The sequence below is a fragment of the Alternaria viburni genome (genome assembly GCF_023758015.1).
Source record: "Alternaria viburni strain BMP 2772 chromosome Unknown scaffold_18, whole genome shotgun sequence".
In the NCBI taxonomy this organism is placed as follows: domain Eukaryota; kingdom Fungi; phylum Ascomycota; class Dothideomycetes; order Pleosporales; family Pleosporaceae; genus Alternaria; species Alternaria viburni.
In genome coordinates, this window is record NW_026055787.1 from 224,652 (window position 1) to 241,721 (window position 17,070).

The following is a 17,070-nucleotide window of genomic DNA, read 5'->3' on the forward strand; positions in this document are numbered from 1 at the left end:
TTGTGCTTTCGATCATCTATTTCTCATGCAACAGTCTGTTGACGTGTATGCTGCTAGGAAAAGAATGGTCATCGTATTCATACGTTCGAAAGGGTTTAAGGGTTTCGAGCGCCCCGAGAGGGTTGCAAAGATCAACCTACTTCTTGTCGCTACCTTATCGGTTTGCAATACCACTTATGGCAATCAGTGGATTGCTACATTGGATGATATCACAAAGCATCTTCTTTGCCGCCATAGAGGTAGGCTCTTTACCTGGACATGTTCTGAACTTAGTGTGATAGCTGACGATGACATTAGTTCTATGGGATCGGTGATAGTGTGCCATCAGATGTACGATATACATGCGGCTATTCTCCCATCGCCATGATATCTGTGATCATCGTTGCGAGTCTCGTTCTCATTGTCGGCGTCGGAGTGGGATTCGTTCCTTTGCGACCAGGAACCAATCTGGTTGGCAGTTGTAGTGCAGCCATGAGCGCAGCTTGTCACTTGTCAACCGCTGACAAGGAAAGAGGTGATGAAATTGCCGTTAAGAAGTTAATGTGGGGTGTTGTTGAAGTACAATCAAATGGAGCGGGGCATTGCTCCTTCTCCGACGAGGCCGTGGAAAACCCCAAAGAAGGTGAGCTATATGCTGGGCCGCGTGCGCAGGCTTATCCACAGCGACCGAAAAGATGAAATAGATGGTTATATAGAGGATAGTTGAGCGAGTTTGGGTAGTCGCTGGAAAGGTGTCTTCGTAGCAAAGCGATGGTGCCGTCGCGCGTGGACTTTTATTCGGATGCCGGACGGAGGGATGACCTAAGCGTGCCATAATCAGCATTATCTCCACCTTTCGGAAGCGGGTCCGGCTACCAACCACCCTGCTTCGGCTCATGACTAGCACACTCACGCGACGCACTAAATGATGATTTGCAACGTCATTGAAGCCACAGCAAAGAAAGCGTCCACATGGTGCGGATCAGCGTTGGATGCGGGGTCCGGACTGACCTCGGTGTACAATGCCCCATATATCAAGCTTCTCCAAAGTGACTTTGGGGTCTTGTAGAGTAACATCTTATAACCTACGATAGCAAAAGTATTGATACAGTGACTATGGCGAAACAAGAGTACAAATTCCCGGCGTTTGACGACCTTCCGAAGGTCGAGGGCATGCCACAGGGCAGCATATGGGGGTTCTTTGACAAAGACGGGCAAAAGGATGAAGTCGGAAGTAAAGCAAATTGTACCCCATACAGCAATCGTATATCTAACAGGCGACAGCTATCAAACTTCTCACCTCGGATGTCGTGAAAGCGGCCTCCAAAGAGATCACTACCGGCGAGCACATCCAGCTTGACTGGGAACTACACAACGTGCAATTTCCAGGGTTCAACAGAAAAGAACTCGAGCAAAAGCAAATCGATTTTGCGGACTTCTCCGAGTTCTGTGCTAACGATGACGAACTTCACATCAACACTCAAGCTGGATCTCAGTGGGATAGCTTGAAGCATTTCGCGCATCAAGCAAGCGGCATGTATTACAACGGTCTCTCGCATAAAGAGGCAGCGAACAGCGTCACGAACGGAACGCACAAGTGGTGCGAAAGAGGTGGCATTGTTGGAAGAGGTGTGCTTTGCGACTGGCTTAGTTGGTATGAAGAGAAGAACGGGAAGAAAGCACCAAGTGCGGTGTCGAGACACGAGATCCCTATCGAGGAGATTGAAGAGACGCTGAAGTGGCAAGGCACCACTTTGAAGCAGGGAGACATCATGATGATTCGTAGCGGATATGTAAGATGGCACAAGTACGTTGTCTTACCACTTCGAGAGCCGTGACTGACGATGCTAGCAATGCGAACGAAGCGGAGCGCAAGAGCGGTACACGCGATAACAGTGTCGCGATAGGTCTTCAAGCCAACGAGAAGACAGTGCGTTGGCTTTACGACCGTCACCTCGCGGCAATCGCTGGTGATACCGTCGCTTTTGAAGCATGGCCACCAAAGTTTACCGACGGATGGTGCCTACACGAGTGGCTTCTCGTTCATTGGGGTACCGCTATCGGCGAGATGTGGGATCTTGAAAAGCTCAGTCAGAGGTGCAAGGAGATGGGCCGGTACACTTTCTTCATGACAAGTGCTCCGTTACACGTCAGGGGTGGTATTGGAAGTCCACCTGGAGTTATCGCCATCTTCTAGGCGCATTCGGTCACCGTTGCTTTTGGAAATGTATCAACGTTGTTTCTGTGTATACGATAGTACCATTTCGGAGAAACCCTGGTATTAAGAACGTGCGCAGGCTAGCATCAGATTCCGCGAAGATATCGCGGTCAACTCCGTTTTCGTGATTAGCCTTATGTTGACATATTGCCCGAATTCCATTAACCATGTTGGCCATTGAGTCTGAACATGCTCGGGAAGAGAAACTGAGTTGCTTTAACATTCAGAATTACTATTACCAGAATGGAGCGGATGGAATGGGTGTGGTAGAGTGTTCGCGTGTCGCGAGGCGTATCGGCGCGTATTCTCTTTCGTTACGCGACCCACAGACCAGCACGAAACAACCAAGCATAGTGTCAAAAGATGCCGCGCGGCGCTGCGCCTCTTGTAGTAATGCTTGAGAGAGATAAGAGAACGAAAGAGTTGAATGCGAAAAACGTACCGAGTCAGGATGTGTATATAGTAACGGCGCGCAGTCGTGTCTGCAAAGGTATCTTCGTTCGCTCCCTCATCTTCTGCATCTCCGTACACATTCTGTCTTTAATCTTTCGTTTCTTGCTTACCCAACGATTTACTTGGCTGTTATCGGCCCAGAATCCGCAGATGGCGTCACACGACATCGTTCCTAGAGGCGAAGCCGACTTCGATCTTTACCCTTACACGCCCTCAGCAGGCGCCGGCTACACGTTTCTCATACTATTCGCGATCGGCGGCCTGACGCATTTCATCATGCTCATTCCATTACGAAGTTGGTTCTTCATTCCATTCGTTCTGGGCTGCGTAGGTCAGTTACCTGGGTGCTGGACCCCATCGCCGAAAAGCACACCGCTGATAATGTGATCCACAGGCGAAGCAGCCGGATACTACGGTCGCGCCTGGTCCTCGAAGAATATCCGACAAGGCAGTCCTTATCTCCTTCAACTCATGCTTATCCTCGCGGCCGCACCACTTCTCGCAGCCACCATCTACATGACGCTTGGTCGCCTTATCCGCTCTCTCGATGCTACGCATCACGCCGTGATGAACCCGCGCTGGACGACGAAGATATACGTCATCATCGACATCGGATCCTTCGTATGTCAGATCATGGGGTCTGCGATGCAAGCTTCCGGTGACCCAGACGGAGTGAAGACTGGAACCACTGTCGTCATCGCAGGACTGGGTACGCAATTGGTCGCTTTCGCCTTCTTCATCCTAATGGCGGTGGTGTTTCATCGAAGGTTAAACAACGAACCTACCAGCACGTCAAGGCGGACACATGTCAAGTGGCGCCGCTACATGTGGGCTTTGTACAGTGTCAGTGTGCTTGTCGTTGTTCGGAGCATTTTCCGGCTGGCGGAGTTCATCGAAGGGCCAGAGAGTAAGGTGTATCAGACAGAGGCGTACTTGTATGTCTTCGATGCGGCGCTCATGTTCGCGGTGGTGGTTATCATGGCGGTCTTTCATCCGGGGTTTCTGTTCAGGGTCGTCAGAAAAGCTGACTTGATGCCACTTAGTGATGACGAGGGGAATGGCAGCTATTTACTGCGCGGAGATGGTCCAAGGTAGTTTCTCCGGGTGGATGGACAGATGTACAGTATCTAAAAGGTGGTAGCGGAGACAGGAGAATGCCACTCTCTTTGGCCGTTTCGTATATCGTGATACTGAATGCAGATTTGGGATCAATGACATCAATGTTGTGGTCATCTTGGCGAAGAGAAATTGGAGTGAATTATCGGTCGCAAAGGTTGCGACAGCAATGAAGGGTCAAATACTGCCCCAACTCCATCACGAGCTTCTTAGCTCACCTTGGCGGTAACGCAGAGTTCCGAGGGTATATAAATATAGGGTTGACCGTACCCAGACTCTCACTACCCCGCGCACAATATCTACTCCACGATGTCGATATACATGATGTCGGGCTCACATAGTTCCTACACGCCACCATATCCTCATCAGTACTATTCCTCCCTGCCTCCGCGGCCCCAGGATGCCGCCTTCAATAGCCCAGTGCAAAGTTCCGTCAAGGCCTTCAACGTCCCAGTCTCTGACCATACCCTCGAGTACCGAATTCTAGAGCTGCTACAACCTTTTCGGAACACCAGCAGTCTCTTGAACGCCACTAATGAAGCCAAGAACGTTTTATTGCTGGCTCGTAAGTACAACTGTCTTTGAGTCTTTTCGGAGCGATCTTTCCTCTAGGGTATTGCTGTCAATACTTGAAGTCGATTGTGTTGCACGCGCAATCCCGCCACTGGCTATTTCTTCCACCCATGTAAGTAACAAAGCTAAGAGATCTGTCAGAAAACATCGCCTCCATTATTGTCAGCAAACAGTCCAAGGATCTCTCCAAGGCGGGAACAACCGATGTGTATATCATGAGTCGCAACTTGAACACCACCGCAGTCAACGGTACCGCAGCCAGCGGTCCGGCGTATCTCCGCATCTTCTTCCATATCGACTACCAATCGATTACAGTTGTTAGAGCGAAGATCGAGAACGGGAAGAACGCGATCGGTGCGCTTATCGACGAGGTGGACAAGATAATCGAGAGCCTCATGGAAGATTCATAGTGGTTGTTTGAGGTATGCATGTCGACGAGTGGTCGAGAAGAGAAGGAGACGAATTTTGGCGCCCGAGTCCATGGGTGACTGCTACATCGCTGGATAGCTCCTAGTCAACTTCAGGGCTTTGTAGAAGCTACTACATTGTGTAGATAATGGCCGGTCGGCGTCTGCAGCAATCAAAGTACTCCCCTCTTCTGTCCACGGTCGCCTCGCCTTCTTCTGGGCTGTAACCCAGGTATGACCCGCCTGCTTGACACTTCCGACATACTTTTACGACAGCATGTTCGCATCAAGTACACGCTGAGAACCCTAACGACACAAACCTTCCCGAGCTTAAGCAATGCGGCCATGCAAGGCATAAACTTTAGGGGCAAGTTCTTTGACGTTGAGACGACACTACGACGCTAGTAGGGATAGCCGGTGCGGCTATGGTGTGGTCGGACACATCGTTGACTTCTGAACTAACCCTCCGATGGTTCGTGCATTTGACAACTTTGTACATGATTAATCGGAACGTTCCGAGTACAGGGACAGGAGCAAGATGGTATCTCAAATTTTTAATAACAGCGTTTTGTAGGTTGAGGCACAAGTAGCGCCTGACAGGCTTAGTGGATCGGCTGATCTACGCCCTAGCACGCAGGCACGTCGACCAGTTCTGTACAAGATCGGTCAGGGCGGGCAGATCTGAAGGGAGAGCGCTTCCAGGATTGGCCTTGTCTGGAATTTCCCGGTTTCCGCACTTCACGTGCTGGGGTCGGAGCCGTTTGATGCGTGTGTGGCGCGCACGAACTTGGGAACGTGAGGGCGACGCGCCAGCAGGACCCATTGAAGTAGATGGGCGGCGAATGAGCAGGCGCCCCACGAGATTGCATCGTGAACTCGAAGATGGACGTCGTCATCGTGCGAGCGGTGTGGCCGGCGGTACTCGCGCTAGCCGTCTAGCGTGTCGCCAAGAAAAGCTTGGTATCCCAGGTGTGGCGCAACGAACTAGACAGAGCGACAGGAAAGGAGAGCATCACGGACTCCGCGAGGGGGTGAGAAGGCGTGTGCAAGCAGGAAGTCCGCAAGAAACGGGGTTGTCTGATACATGCAGGGAAGAGTTTGCTAGGCTGGGCGGCGCCACACTTCGCATCAGACGGAATCGAGATTGCTGTGGCGCTGTCGAATTACCCATGACGCAAGCGGGACACATGTTTTGGCATCCTTTGGGAAACCTGGCGCCGATCGAACCCCCAAACATACCTAGAGGCTCCGTCATACAGGCCAGGGCGACCTCGTTTGGGCGTGGCAGGCCTCGTGCCCCAGGCAAAACGTGGACAGTTGTGGCATTGGACGGCACATCGTCAGGGAACTGGGCCGCCGCGCTCTGTGAGCGTGTCCGCGGAATTCGATCGCTGGCAGCGGGAAAATGGTGGCCGGTAGTCGCGGGGTCAGGCAAGTTGGTCGTGGTCGGTCGCTGTTCCAAGTCCAGGCTCTTCGCAAGCGGCAAGCTACGACGCAGTGACGTAGTTGCTGCAATCGCGCGTGTTACCCAGCCAGCCCAAATACAAAGCTGCTTTCTGCCCTCACCCGCCTCCCTCCCACACAAACCACTTTGATACCCATCCCCTCGAAATACCCATCCACCCTACCTCCATTGTTTTCAGCTCTGCGTCTGCATTTTGATACCCCACCTTGATACCCACAGAAGCAGTCCTACACCATGAGTTCCGTAAATCGTATGTCTAGCTACCCCGCTTTGCCCCCAAACATTGCTAACAGACTGCAGGTCCGGTGGACTTGAAGCAGAAGGAGAAGGACGTCAACAACAAGCTACAGCTGTACGGCATCTTCGAGGGTATGTGAACACGTGCAATGGCGCGTCGATGCCCTTCGCGTCGCACACGCAAATGTAAACAAGCGCTGACCACAACTAGCCTTCTCTAACGGAAAGGTCCCCTCCAACCAGCAAATCGATGTCGCGCTCAACTCCGCGCTGGCCCACAGGTCGCTCAACTCACCATCCAAGAAGCTGTCGAGCGAGGGTCAGCATCTGGTGACCGACCTCAAGAAGGTCATCGAGCAGGCCAAGATCCTACTACTCACCAAGAACGAGGGCAACCTCCTCCAGGACTTCATCTGGCAGGCAGAGCACCTCGGTGGCAACAGCGCCGCCCTCCCCAATGCCCCTGTTGATAAGGACACAGCGAAGCAGCACGGAAACGAGGCGCTTGATGGTCTACGGACTCTCGGTACCCTCCTCATTTCCAACGGCCAGTTCAGGAAGTTGCTTTCAGATGCCACTGTTCTGCTCCGTGACATGGCTGGCGATGCCGCCCAGAACACCGCCAACAAGGTCAAGCCCTCAGAAGACCGTCTCAACAAGCTAGATGAGCCTGCTGAGGACAACACTTGGCACGACACCTCCGACCTGAACCGCGAGAACCTTCGCAATCAAGCTAAGAGCAGTCTGCCTTTCGGCAACAAGAACAAGGACGAGGCCAAGGGTGACTTGAAGGAGCATGCCAAAGACATCAACCAGGCTGCTAACCCTGATGGCTCGCGCGACCCTCAGCACACCGCCCAACTTGGCGCCCACGAGGGTCAGACCGGCCAGAGCACTGGCGTCGACGCCCGTGGTGCTCTCGACGCTGCCAAGCAGAAGGTTGACGCGAACACTTCTGAGGAGGATAAGAACATGGCCCGCGCCCGCCGCGACCAGATGAACAACTACCTCAAGGGCAAGATGCCTGAGGAGCGCCGCGAGCAGACCATCTGGCGTCTTAAGAAGATGGTAGTCGAGATTCAGGGCCACCAGGACTACCAGCGTGCCATCGAGACCCTACTCAACCTCGCCGAGCAGTACTCCGGCCATGGTAAGAACCTTGGCCAGCAGGGCAAGGGTTCTGTTCAAGGTGCGCATCAGAACGATGCCCTAACTACTGCTGAAGCTGATCTCAAGGTGCGCATTTAGGCTTCCTCTCGGAGAACAAATGGCTGACCAACATGAAGACTCTTCTTGAGCGTTTTGCAAACAACACCTCGTTCGATGACTTGATTGAGTCCATCAACCAGGTCTACAAGGACGCCGACCAGGATCCAGAGCTCAGGAACTGGTTCACTCGCATCAACCAGTTCATCCGCAAGACTCTCCAACAGCAGGGCTTCATCCTCGAAGACCGTAGCAACGAGGAGTGGAACCAGATCTACGATGATGGTCACCGCCTCCTTCGTGGCCGCTACCGTGGACACACTGACCGCATCGCTGACGAGTTCAAGTTTGTTGGCGAGCAGTTCGACGCTGACCCGCAGAACAAGCAGTTCGCTGAGTCTGTCAACAAGCTCTTCCTTGACCTCGGTCAAGATGAGAACGGCCAGACTGTGTTCAAGCCCCACCTTCTCAAGGACCTGAGCGACGTCATCCTCCCGTCCATCTTCGAGAACGTCCGTTACGTCCCGATCCCGCGTATCGAATACAGCGACCCCATGGTCGACGCCGTCGTTGAGAACCTCGTCATCGAGGGTGATAACCTTGCTCCCAACTCTTTGGAGTTTGGCTCGGACAACTACTGGCGCTGGGGACGCAAGTCCATCTCGAGCAAGAACAAGAACAAGGTCATGCTCTCTGTCTCGGGTGTACAGATGGATCTCAGGGATGTTTCCTACTACATCAAGCGCAAGCAAGGCTTCCCATCCATCACCGACAAGGGTGTTATGGACATCTTCATGGGTGGCTCCGGCTTCAGCTTCAAGGTTGAGATGGAGACAGCTGACAAGGCCCGCGAGAACAACGCGCAGACCCACTTCTTCAAGGTCACCAAGGTTGAGTCTGACATTAAAAACCTTCAGATCAAGATGAAGAAGAGCAACCACAAGCTCCTCTTCAACATGTTCAAGCCCCTTCTTCTCAAGGTCATGCGTCCTGTCATCCAGAAGGTCTTGGAGAAGCAGATCAAGGACTCCGCCAACCAGCTTGACGGCCTTCTCTTCGACATCAAGACTGAGGCTGACCGCGCCGAGGCTGAGGCCAAGCGCAACCCCGACCCTCAGAACATTCAGAACATGTACCAGCGCTACGCCTCTGCTATGCAGCACCGCATCATGCAAGGCAAGCAGAAGAAGGAGCAGGTCAAGGAGAAGACCAAGGACACCCAGGTCAACATGGCTGTTACTCAGCACGACTCCATCTTCAAGAACATCTCCCTACCCGGCGGTATCTCTTCCAAGGCTACTGAGTACAAGGAGCTTGCCGGCAAGGGCGAGAAGTGGGAGAGCCCCATCTTCTCTATCGGCTCCGCCAAGGAGACTTCCAGCCTGCCTCAGGTTGGCAAGGTCACTCGCAAGCCCCACGGTCGCGCAGGCGGCTACGGTAGCACCAGTGAGGAGTCTCGCGGTCTTGGAGCCTCGCAGGGCATCAACCCATCCGCCAACCAGTACGACAGCCAATACACTAACGCCGGTGGCCTCGGTGGTGGTCAAGGCGTTACCACTGGTCAGGGTCTGATGGGTGGTGCTGCTGCTACTGGTCTCGCCGGCGGCGTTCCTTCCACCACTGGCACCCAAGGCTTCGGCACTCAGGTTGACGATGCTTTCAACACCACCGGCACCGCCGCACCTGTTGGATCGTCTGGCCTCGGCTCCACTGGCCTTGGTTCAACTGGTCTGAACGACCCTACTGCCACCACTACTTCAGCAACTCATCCCGCTCACCCCACTGGTGCCCCGGCTCCCGGCGAGTATAACACTACCTTCGGTGACCAGAACCCCGTCTTCCAGGGTCGCGTTTAGATGTTTGTTGGTTGACCAGTGATACCCGATATGCTTGGGGCTGCGAGTCATGATTACGACTTTCCTACCTTTTGATCATGGATGATACCACGATTGCGCCACGGCGCACGCGCACATGAGTAGCAAATAGCATGTTTTCTTGGTTCTTCTTTCTTGCTTTCGGCGGTTTATGAGTAGTGTAGGACGATTGCGCCCGTAATGGGGAGATGGTTGCCGGGGCGGACCTGAAGCTGTCAAAAGCTTTTGGTCAACGAAAATTCCTAGTTTGTCGCTATTGCCGTGTTCCCGTAGTAATAGTTAATTAAATGGTGTTTAAAACTAGTTCGTCTTTCTTCTAGTGAGAATTGTAAATACTCAATCGTGGGTTTCTACGGACCTCGCTCGGGTCGCATACTGCGGATTGGACTGTCACGTCACGGTCATATCAAAGCACTTATGGAATAGATGATTTTCCTCACCCAAGCACAATATGACTCTTTTCGTTTGAGAAAACATCAACATTGGGTTTTAGGCCAAAACGAGATTTGAATTGCCGCAAGTTCTTTACCTAATTTCTACCTATGCCTATGCCGTTTCAGATATTTCCCTTCCCTCTCAGCCTCCTCTCTCAGCCTCTCCATCTCTTCTTCAAGCCCCGCATGGTCCTCCCCTCTTCCCCTTCGTGGGCGGCCTGAAACGTTGTCTGCGCCGTATGTAAAAGAGTCCCCAGATGGGATGCGGTGTCTGACACTTTCTACAGGTTCATCTGCATAGTGGACGCGACGCACAGGTGCTCTTTCGTAGAACCGGTCGCGACTCCGGCTTCGACTTCGGCTACGGCTCCAACTACCGCTCCGTGACCTGCCATGTCGTACATATCTAGATCCTACTTCAACACGGCCACCGCGTTCAAACCATTCATCGTCGTCATCGTCGTCATCGCCGTCGCCGTCGTCGTCATAGTACCTCGAGCGTGAGCGGGTAGTTGTGTCTTTTGTTGACATACGTCGTGGTGGTGGGTAAGGTGGAAGATGAGACATGGGATGACCGTAGATGTTAAGTCTGCTTCGAAGATCACCATCTGCATACGGATCGACATGACTGGTCGGACTGAATGGGTTGAACAGGTCGTTCGAATTGGCGTAGTGACCCTTCATTATGTGGTGTGGACGAGGGCGGACTGGCGCAGCTTCCTTGTAAGGCATGTATGGTGAACGTTTGTAGTCCATACGTGACGATCTTCTGTCGGGTACATGTGGGTATGGGTATAGTGATTGCCGGCGTGCTTCGATTGCTAGGGGTGCCGGACTGGCGTATGAGTGTTGTCCCTTCGCTGGAACACCAGACGAATATGGTTGAGAAAGATATGGGGACTTGCTCATAGGGTGGTCTGGCACATACCACTCGTCAAAATCATCATCGCCATAACTCGCTCTGTATAGGTCACGCCGTCGGCTAGGAAATACTTCGTAAGCTGCGCCAAACGGGTCAATGATACTGTCTAAACCGCCCTTGGATTTGGACGGCCCTTGGCGTTGCGCAACGGTTATACTAGCGGCTTCCACTGTGTCTCTCTCTTTTCTCATCGTTTTGCGATACATGGACGAGAGTAGGTCCCGTATGCTATCGCCATTATAACCGATCAGTAAGCAAGAGCCTACAGTGACGCAGGTTAGTGGTATGGCAACACTCCAGAAGACAGCTTGTGTTTCGTCCATGTCTCTGATGTCAGAGGCATTCATACCGAAGTAGCTTGTAACGAATGACAATGGCAAAAAGATGACTGTAACGACCGTGAAGACCATGATAGCCTTTCCATGATCTTCTTCGTTGATCTCCAAGATCTGTTTCGTGCGATCGGAGAGCGGGGCGCAACGTCGCATTAGATCAACGTAATCTAGCCGAACTAGGGAAAGGTGTTCTAGGCAGGCCCTTCCCAGAGCTTCCTCGTAAAGATACATAGCCCGACGAGATGGGCTTAGCTTCTCATATGTGCTGTCATCGATGACCTCCAGATAATTTCGTACCAGATTGGTTTGCCAGGTGTTTACTAGCTGTAAGACTTGCAACTCTTCTTGAATCAAATTGATGGCGCGCAGAAGGCGCTTGCTTGGTCTGTGGTTGATTTCGAATTGCTAGCACATGTTAGTAAAGTCTAAGAATACATCACCTCGTATTCTCGCTGCTGTCGAAGCGTGTATAGCTCCCCACTTCTCTCGGAGATGTAGTGTGGACATTGAATGTACTTACAACCTTGGAGACGTACACATGATACATGTCGCCGATAGTCTTGGACTGCTCGAGAGGCTTCATCAGCAACCTTCTCATAAACCATAGAGACACATATTCTGGTCCCAGGGAAAGATGCTTGCGAAGGTTCAATGGTAACTCGGGTCTACCCATGTCGCAGAACAGAAACCGAGCTTTGCGCAGGGATCGTCGCGCCTGGAAACCAAAGCGTCTGAGTACTTCGACATCTCTCGATGAGTATGGATCGTTTGTAAGCTTGCGAGAGTCCTGAAACCGAGGGTCGAGTCCATACGTCTTTTCGTTCTCGTGCAAAGCTCGCTCGATCGCCAGGTAGTAAATCACAATCTTTTGAAATGCGTGAATCAATTCTTGCGGCAACGTATACAATGACGATAACTGTCCATCCTCATTCTGAACACCCTCGGCAAGCTCTTTGGCTCGAACTAGAAAGTCTTTGGCAATCTCACTAGCATGTGTAAGAATCACCAAAGCGCTCGCATTCGTCAGTTCGCGCCGGTATTGTACGGAATTGATTATCCAGTCTTGCAGTTGTTCGAAACTCGGTATCTCAGCGTCAGGATGTGCAGTCCCAGCCGAATATTTCTCCACATGTCGCACAAGATGTTTCATTGCAGATGTTGCGCTACTAAATGGGCGTCTGCATCTTATACAACGCTGAATCGACCTTTGCAGTGTTTTCCTGGATTCTGGGAGTGAAGATGGAACTTCCCAAGCGGAGGTGCGGATGGACCAGATACGGTTGTTCAGCATGTCAGGGTGTTTCCAATCAGAGTTCGTGTATTCCTCTGGGTCGGGCTCAACCGCTCCACGTTGCGCAATGGTCGTTACTTGCTGATGGATGTTTTGCAGTGCGCCTGATAGCTTTCGAAGCATGCTGCTACTATCTAGGTCATCTACGAAAAGACCTAAAGTTTTGCAGACAGTGTCGAGAAACTCGACTGATCTTGTCAAAATCTTACGGCAATGAGTGGTGACAATCATCTTGTGGTTTATGGAACCCGACTCTGGTAGAGGCGTTGCTTTGACAAGCTCCTGTAATTCGGACCGTCGCGTGGAAACGCCTTCACATACCGTCTCAGGCAAGGAGTGGTAGTAGTTGGTTGAGGTGAAAGCATCTTCTACAGGACTGGTTGAACGAACAAGAGACCTCGACGTCATGAGCTTCTCCACGTAGTCCAGGCAGGCGATGGACCGGTCTTTCCCCGTGGTACCGAGTACTACCGGCTTCCCACTTCTATGAGAGAGATCGTTGGTCTTAGACTGCAACCAGTGAAAGAAGGGCGGAACACACGTTGGGGGGCCGACAGCCGCTGGTTCTGCGGTCGAAGCTTCTTCATCTCTTCCGTCACGTATCTGGTCGTATGGAATTGTAATGGTGATCGAGACAAGCTGGACTGCTCGAGAGACGATGTTTTTCCAGTTCCCGGCCCCGGCTATAGTAGCCCCATCCACATCCTCGACTTTCAAGTTGATCCCTTCGCCAACAAGAGGCCCCTCGAGAGAAGGATTGCTGTGGACAATTCGCGATTCCAGCTGGAAATAGGATCTGAAATCACCTATGGGATATATGAGGCTGCTCCCGTCGCGATTGGTGATGTGAACCTTGGTCAGAGTGTTCTTTGTGATGCTCTGCCTGCCAAGAAGCCTAATATCTTCTTCAACAATGCCGATCGAATTTTTCATCGCTGTAGGCAGAATTTCGTGTCCGTATGTCACAATAGCAGTAGATCCAATGTTGATGATCCACAGGCTGGGGACATGAACGATGTTATTCATCGGATCATTGCCAAACCTCCTGTATGATTGTTCCTCATCTCTTTCACGAACAGATTCATACGGATACAAAGCCTGCATCAAGGTACGTGGAGAGAACAGTGAATCTTCTTGCCCAGTAGTAGGCTTTACAACCTGTTGGAGACTGAAGTAAGGTACGCAGCTGAAAATCACGGACTGGGTGTCTGTTGGATCGGATTCGTCGGCTCGAAGAACGGTCCCTGGCTCGATGAATCTACCGCCTACAAATGGCCTAGTCTTTTCGCCTCGCAGTTTCAACAAGACCTCGCGGGTAAGGGCCTGGAGGCGGTCAGACAAACGTGGGATATTGAGGCAGACGTTTTCGAAGCGGTCAAAGTCGAGATGACTACCATTGAGGTGGTACCATGTTGTTGCTATGCTTGTCCGCAATCGAGGGCTCGCCAGACTTGGTAGAGTGTGGATTTGAAGCATGTTCTGGGCGCCAGATTCGATCGGCATTGCTCTGGTGATTCTCCGTATCTCCAGATTCTTGTCTCCCGGTTCCTTCTTCTCTGCTCCGAGGCCCTCCTTGTTTTCGGGTTTATCAGATTCTTCACTTAAGGCGATGCTGCTGCTCGAAGGCTTGGTCTGCACCTGAAATGAGAGCCTGTTGCCCTCGATGTCCACTGGATGCATCGCATAGCGGTTGGGCTGTAAAAGAGGGGACTCTCTCGGAGGCGTCTCCTCTTCGCTGCTCAATGACCATGACTCGCTCTCACTAGAGTCTTCGGTGATAATACTGCTTTCTGATTCTTCGGGAGTTGAGACCCGGCGCGGGAGCTCAAATCTGAGCGCCGGTTCGTTTCTAGAACTATTCGTCCCAGGCTCCACACGTGAAGTGTTTCGTGGCTGGGGTCGTGACGGTCGCCGGTAATTCCTCCCTGAACGACCATCGTTGCGCGTGGTAGAGGGTTGCTGATGCCCCGCGCTGGTCGATTGAAGCTCTTGAGCAAAATCGATGGGCTCCTCGGTGAAGTAGTCGGCTATCCATTGGGAGTTTTCTGCGTCAGGAGCCTCGCTCAACGATACGTGTCGGGGCTGGTTTCCGCCCCCATACAAATCATCATGCGCAAGCTCATCAACGGAAGCTTCGCGCACCTCAGCCTGATACTGACGTGGGAGACGCGGCGTGGCTTCCGAATCTTGCGTTTGGCCCTCCATAGATAGGTAATCTGGAAGTTGGCGGGCGGGATTGCGACGGCATGGGAGAGGCGACGAGAAGAAGGCAAGGCAGACATGATGTGTGGGGGCCAAAAGCTGAGCTGAAGGAAGAGTGAGAGTCAGACGCTAATATGTGCATGCAGTTGCAGATGAAGACCTCAGCCTCTCCGGGGTTCAGCTCGACTCCAGCCTAGCGTCAGATTTGGACAGCTATCGTGCCATCCTGATTGGTCGTAAGAGGGGCAAGCGCGCCGTCCCGCCATGCCTCGAACATGTGTTCTCCATCAGTCTGATCGTAAAGTCAAGAGCCAAAAGTTGTGGCAGTTGTCCTATCACACGGAAAATCGCGAAGTCATCAAACATAGTTATGAGATTTGAATTCAAGCCCAGGTCAAGGGTGACAAGCATATTACAAAAGCTACTACTGTTGACGACAACATGAGACAAGTCTGGACAAAGGAAACAATCTGCGAAGGAACATGCTGCAATATCCAATATCGTCGAGCAAAAGTATCCAACTGGTATCAAAGGGCCCCGTCAATGGGCGGCGGTAAGGCTAAGTCGTAAATCGTGATGGTATCGTAAGGAGATAGAGTTAGAGAATGTTTGCGCGATTAGTGGTGGCGGTGGAAGGTCGGTTGGTGAGGGTATACGTGTGCCAGCGTATGTACAATTGTTGTCAGAGTAAATGTCGGGTATGTTGAGCGGTGGTCATCTAATTGTGAGAGGCTGCTGAGCTGGCGCGATGGGTGACGGCAAGAACGATTGGGGTTGCTGCTGCGTGTTGATGGCGGTGGGGGTCGCCTGCTGTATGCGTGTCTGTGGTAACTCCTTCTTCTTGACCAGCAAGCTCTTGAACGCGCCGAGCCATTTGGCCAGCGAGTCTTCATTGGAAGCGCAGAATTTGTAGTTCTTCTCCTCAGATATGACCTGCATGCAGTACTGCTTGCTTCGCGAGACTGGGTCTATGTCGACAGCATCGATGATGCTGGAAAAGGGAATGATATGGGTCGCGGAGTATTCGTCGTCGTTTTTGTAAAAGGCAAGGCACCTTGGCCGCAGAACCACCCAGATCTTCTTCCACTGGCGCACGCCGCCTTTGGACTTGAGGACATATAGCCAGCCGTGGTAGACTACGCGCTCGTTGGTGGGGGTGGCGCCGATGTTGCTCTGCTGGCTCGCATTGCGCTGTGTCTGCGGCGTGCGCGGGAGAGACTGGGCGGAGGCTTGGTTGGTGTCGGAGAAGTCGAAGTCGGAGATGGAGCCGCGCTCGCCGCCGGAGTAGTTGAGGGCTTGCGATGGACGCCGGGCGCTGTGCATGTGCTCCGGGGCGATGGAGGTCGAGGGCCTCGGCTCTGTCTCGGAGGAGCTGGAGACGATGTTTTCTCTGGCCGCGCGACCGAAGCCTGAAAACGTCTTCCTCCCGGTGGTCGGGCTCATGACAGTCATCTCGGCCTCGTGCTCGCCGATGCGCGCCTCGGTGCGTATGAGGTGCACCCACTCCTGGGCGTCCTTGTCGGTGGTTGCGCCGAGGTGGTAGTTGCGGGCGGGCGAGAAGATGCCAAAGACATGCTCCATCTTCTTCTTCGAGTCCCGCTGGCGCGCGACGGCCGTGATCTCGGAGAGGTTGATCTGGTGGCGCAGCTTCGTCTCGTCCTTGTCCTTGTAGATGGAGAGGCAGTTGGGGCGCAGGACGAGGTAGACGGGCTTCCATTGCTGTGCACGTGTTAGTAGACGTCATGGCGTGCCTGTCGGCAGCGTGCGTGCATGCGTGCCTTTGTCTTGCGCGTGCGCTTCACGACGGTGCCGGCCTTGATGATGCGGTCGAACTCGAAGCAGCCGTTCTGGTTGACGGGCGACATGATGTCGACGCTGGCATTCGCAATCTTGAGGCTCTGTATATGGGGCGGGTCCAGCTTCATGCCAGCAGAGCGGATGGCCACGGGTTTGGCGGGCGTGTGCTGGCCGTCCAGTGTCGCTGCCATGTCGGCGGTGGGAGTCACATTCACGGACAGGCAGGCGGGGTCGATAGTGGTACGTATGGGTGAAGGCAGGCAGGCGGGAGGCTATAGGGGCGTTGCGGTGCTCGAGCGCGGTCGTTATATCCAAACTGTTATTCAAGATCGGCAAGGGCGACAGGGGCGATGCATGGGCATGGGGCAGGCACGAACCACACCAGCAACGGCAGGCGCACAGGCTATAAGGACGTGGCCAGCACCAAGGCCCGAGTCGCAGTGGTGAGGTCAAACAAAAGACCGGCGACGATGATCCCACGACTAACACGCACGCGATGCGACGCGACCGCAGGGTGGCCGTTGGGCGTCTGTCGCCGTCAGCAGGGTCTGATGTCAGGGT

At 53.0% G+C, this 17,070-nt stretch overlaps 5 protein-coding genes across 5 annotated transcripts; 3 read left to right on the plus strand and 2 right to left on the minus strand.

The window, feature by feature from the left end:
* Positions 1–1,095: 1,095 nt before the first annotated feature.
* Positions 1,096–2,176, plus strand: J4E79_007934 (uncharacterized protein; the record flags this gene model as incomplete). Its single annotated transcript, XM_049356796.1, has 3 exons — positions 1,096–1,213; positions 1,264–1,786; positions 1,831–2,176. The coding sequence occupies 3 exons, from the start codon at positions 1,096–1,098 to the stop codon at positions 2,174–2,176; spliced, it is 987 nt and encodes a 328-aa protein (XP_049208643.1).
* A 624-nt stretch (positions 2,177–2,800) lies between these two features.
* Positions 2,801–4,749, plus strand: J4E79_007935 (uncharacterized protein; the record flags this gene model as incomplete). Its single annotated transcript, XM_049356797.1, has 3 exons — positions 2,801–2,981; positions 3,045–3,585; positions 4,470–4,749. The coding sequence occupies 3 exons, from the start codon at positions 2,801–2,803 to the stop codon at positions 4,747–4,749; spliced, it is 1,002 nt and encodes a 333-aa protein (XP_049208644.1).
* Positions 4,750–6,445: 1,696 nt separating this feature from the next.
* On the plus strand, positions 6,446–9,510 carry J4E79_007936 (uncharacterized protein; the record flags this gene model as incomplete). Its single annotated transcript, XM_049356798.1, has 4 exons — positions 6,446–6,461; positions 6,512–6,580; positions 6,660–7,684; positions 7,735–9,510. The coding sequence occupies 4 exons, from the start codon at positions 6,446–6,448 to the stop codon at positions 9,508–9,510; spliced, it is 2,886 nt and encodes a 961-aa protein (XP_049208645.1).
* An 825-nt stretch (positions 9,511–10,335) lies between these two features.
* J4E79_007937 (uncharacterized protein) lies at positions 10,336–12,369 on the minus strand (the record flags this gene model as incomplete). The annotated part of the gene is made up of 3 exons (XM_049356799.1): positions 10,336–10,350; positions 10,380–11,624; positions 11,740–12,369. The coding sequence occupies 3 exons, from the start codon at positions 12,367–12,369 to the stop codon at positions 10,336–10,338; spliced, it is 1,890 nt and encodes a 629-aa protein (XP_049208646.1).
* A 3,057-nt stretch (positions 12,370–15,426) lies between these two features.
* J4E79_007938 (uncharacterized protein) lies at positions 15,427–16,700 on the minus strand (the record flags this gene model as incomplete). The annotated part of the gene is made up of 2 exons (XM_049356800.1): positions 15,427–16,431; positions 16,491–16,700. The coding sequence occupies 2 exons, from the start codon at positions 16,698–16,700 to the stop codon at positions 15,427–15,429; spliced, it is 1,215 nt and encodes a 404-aa protein (XP_049208647.1).
* Positions 16,701–17,070: the final 370 nt, after the last annotated feature.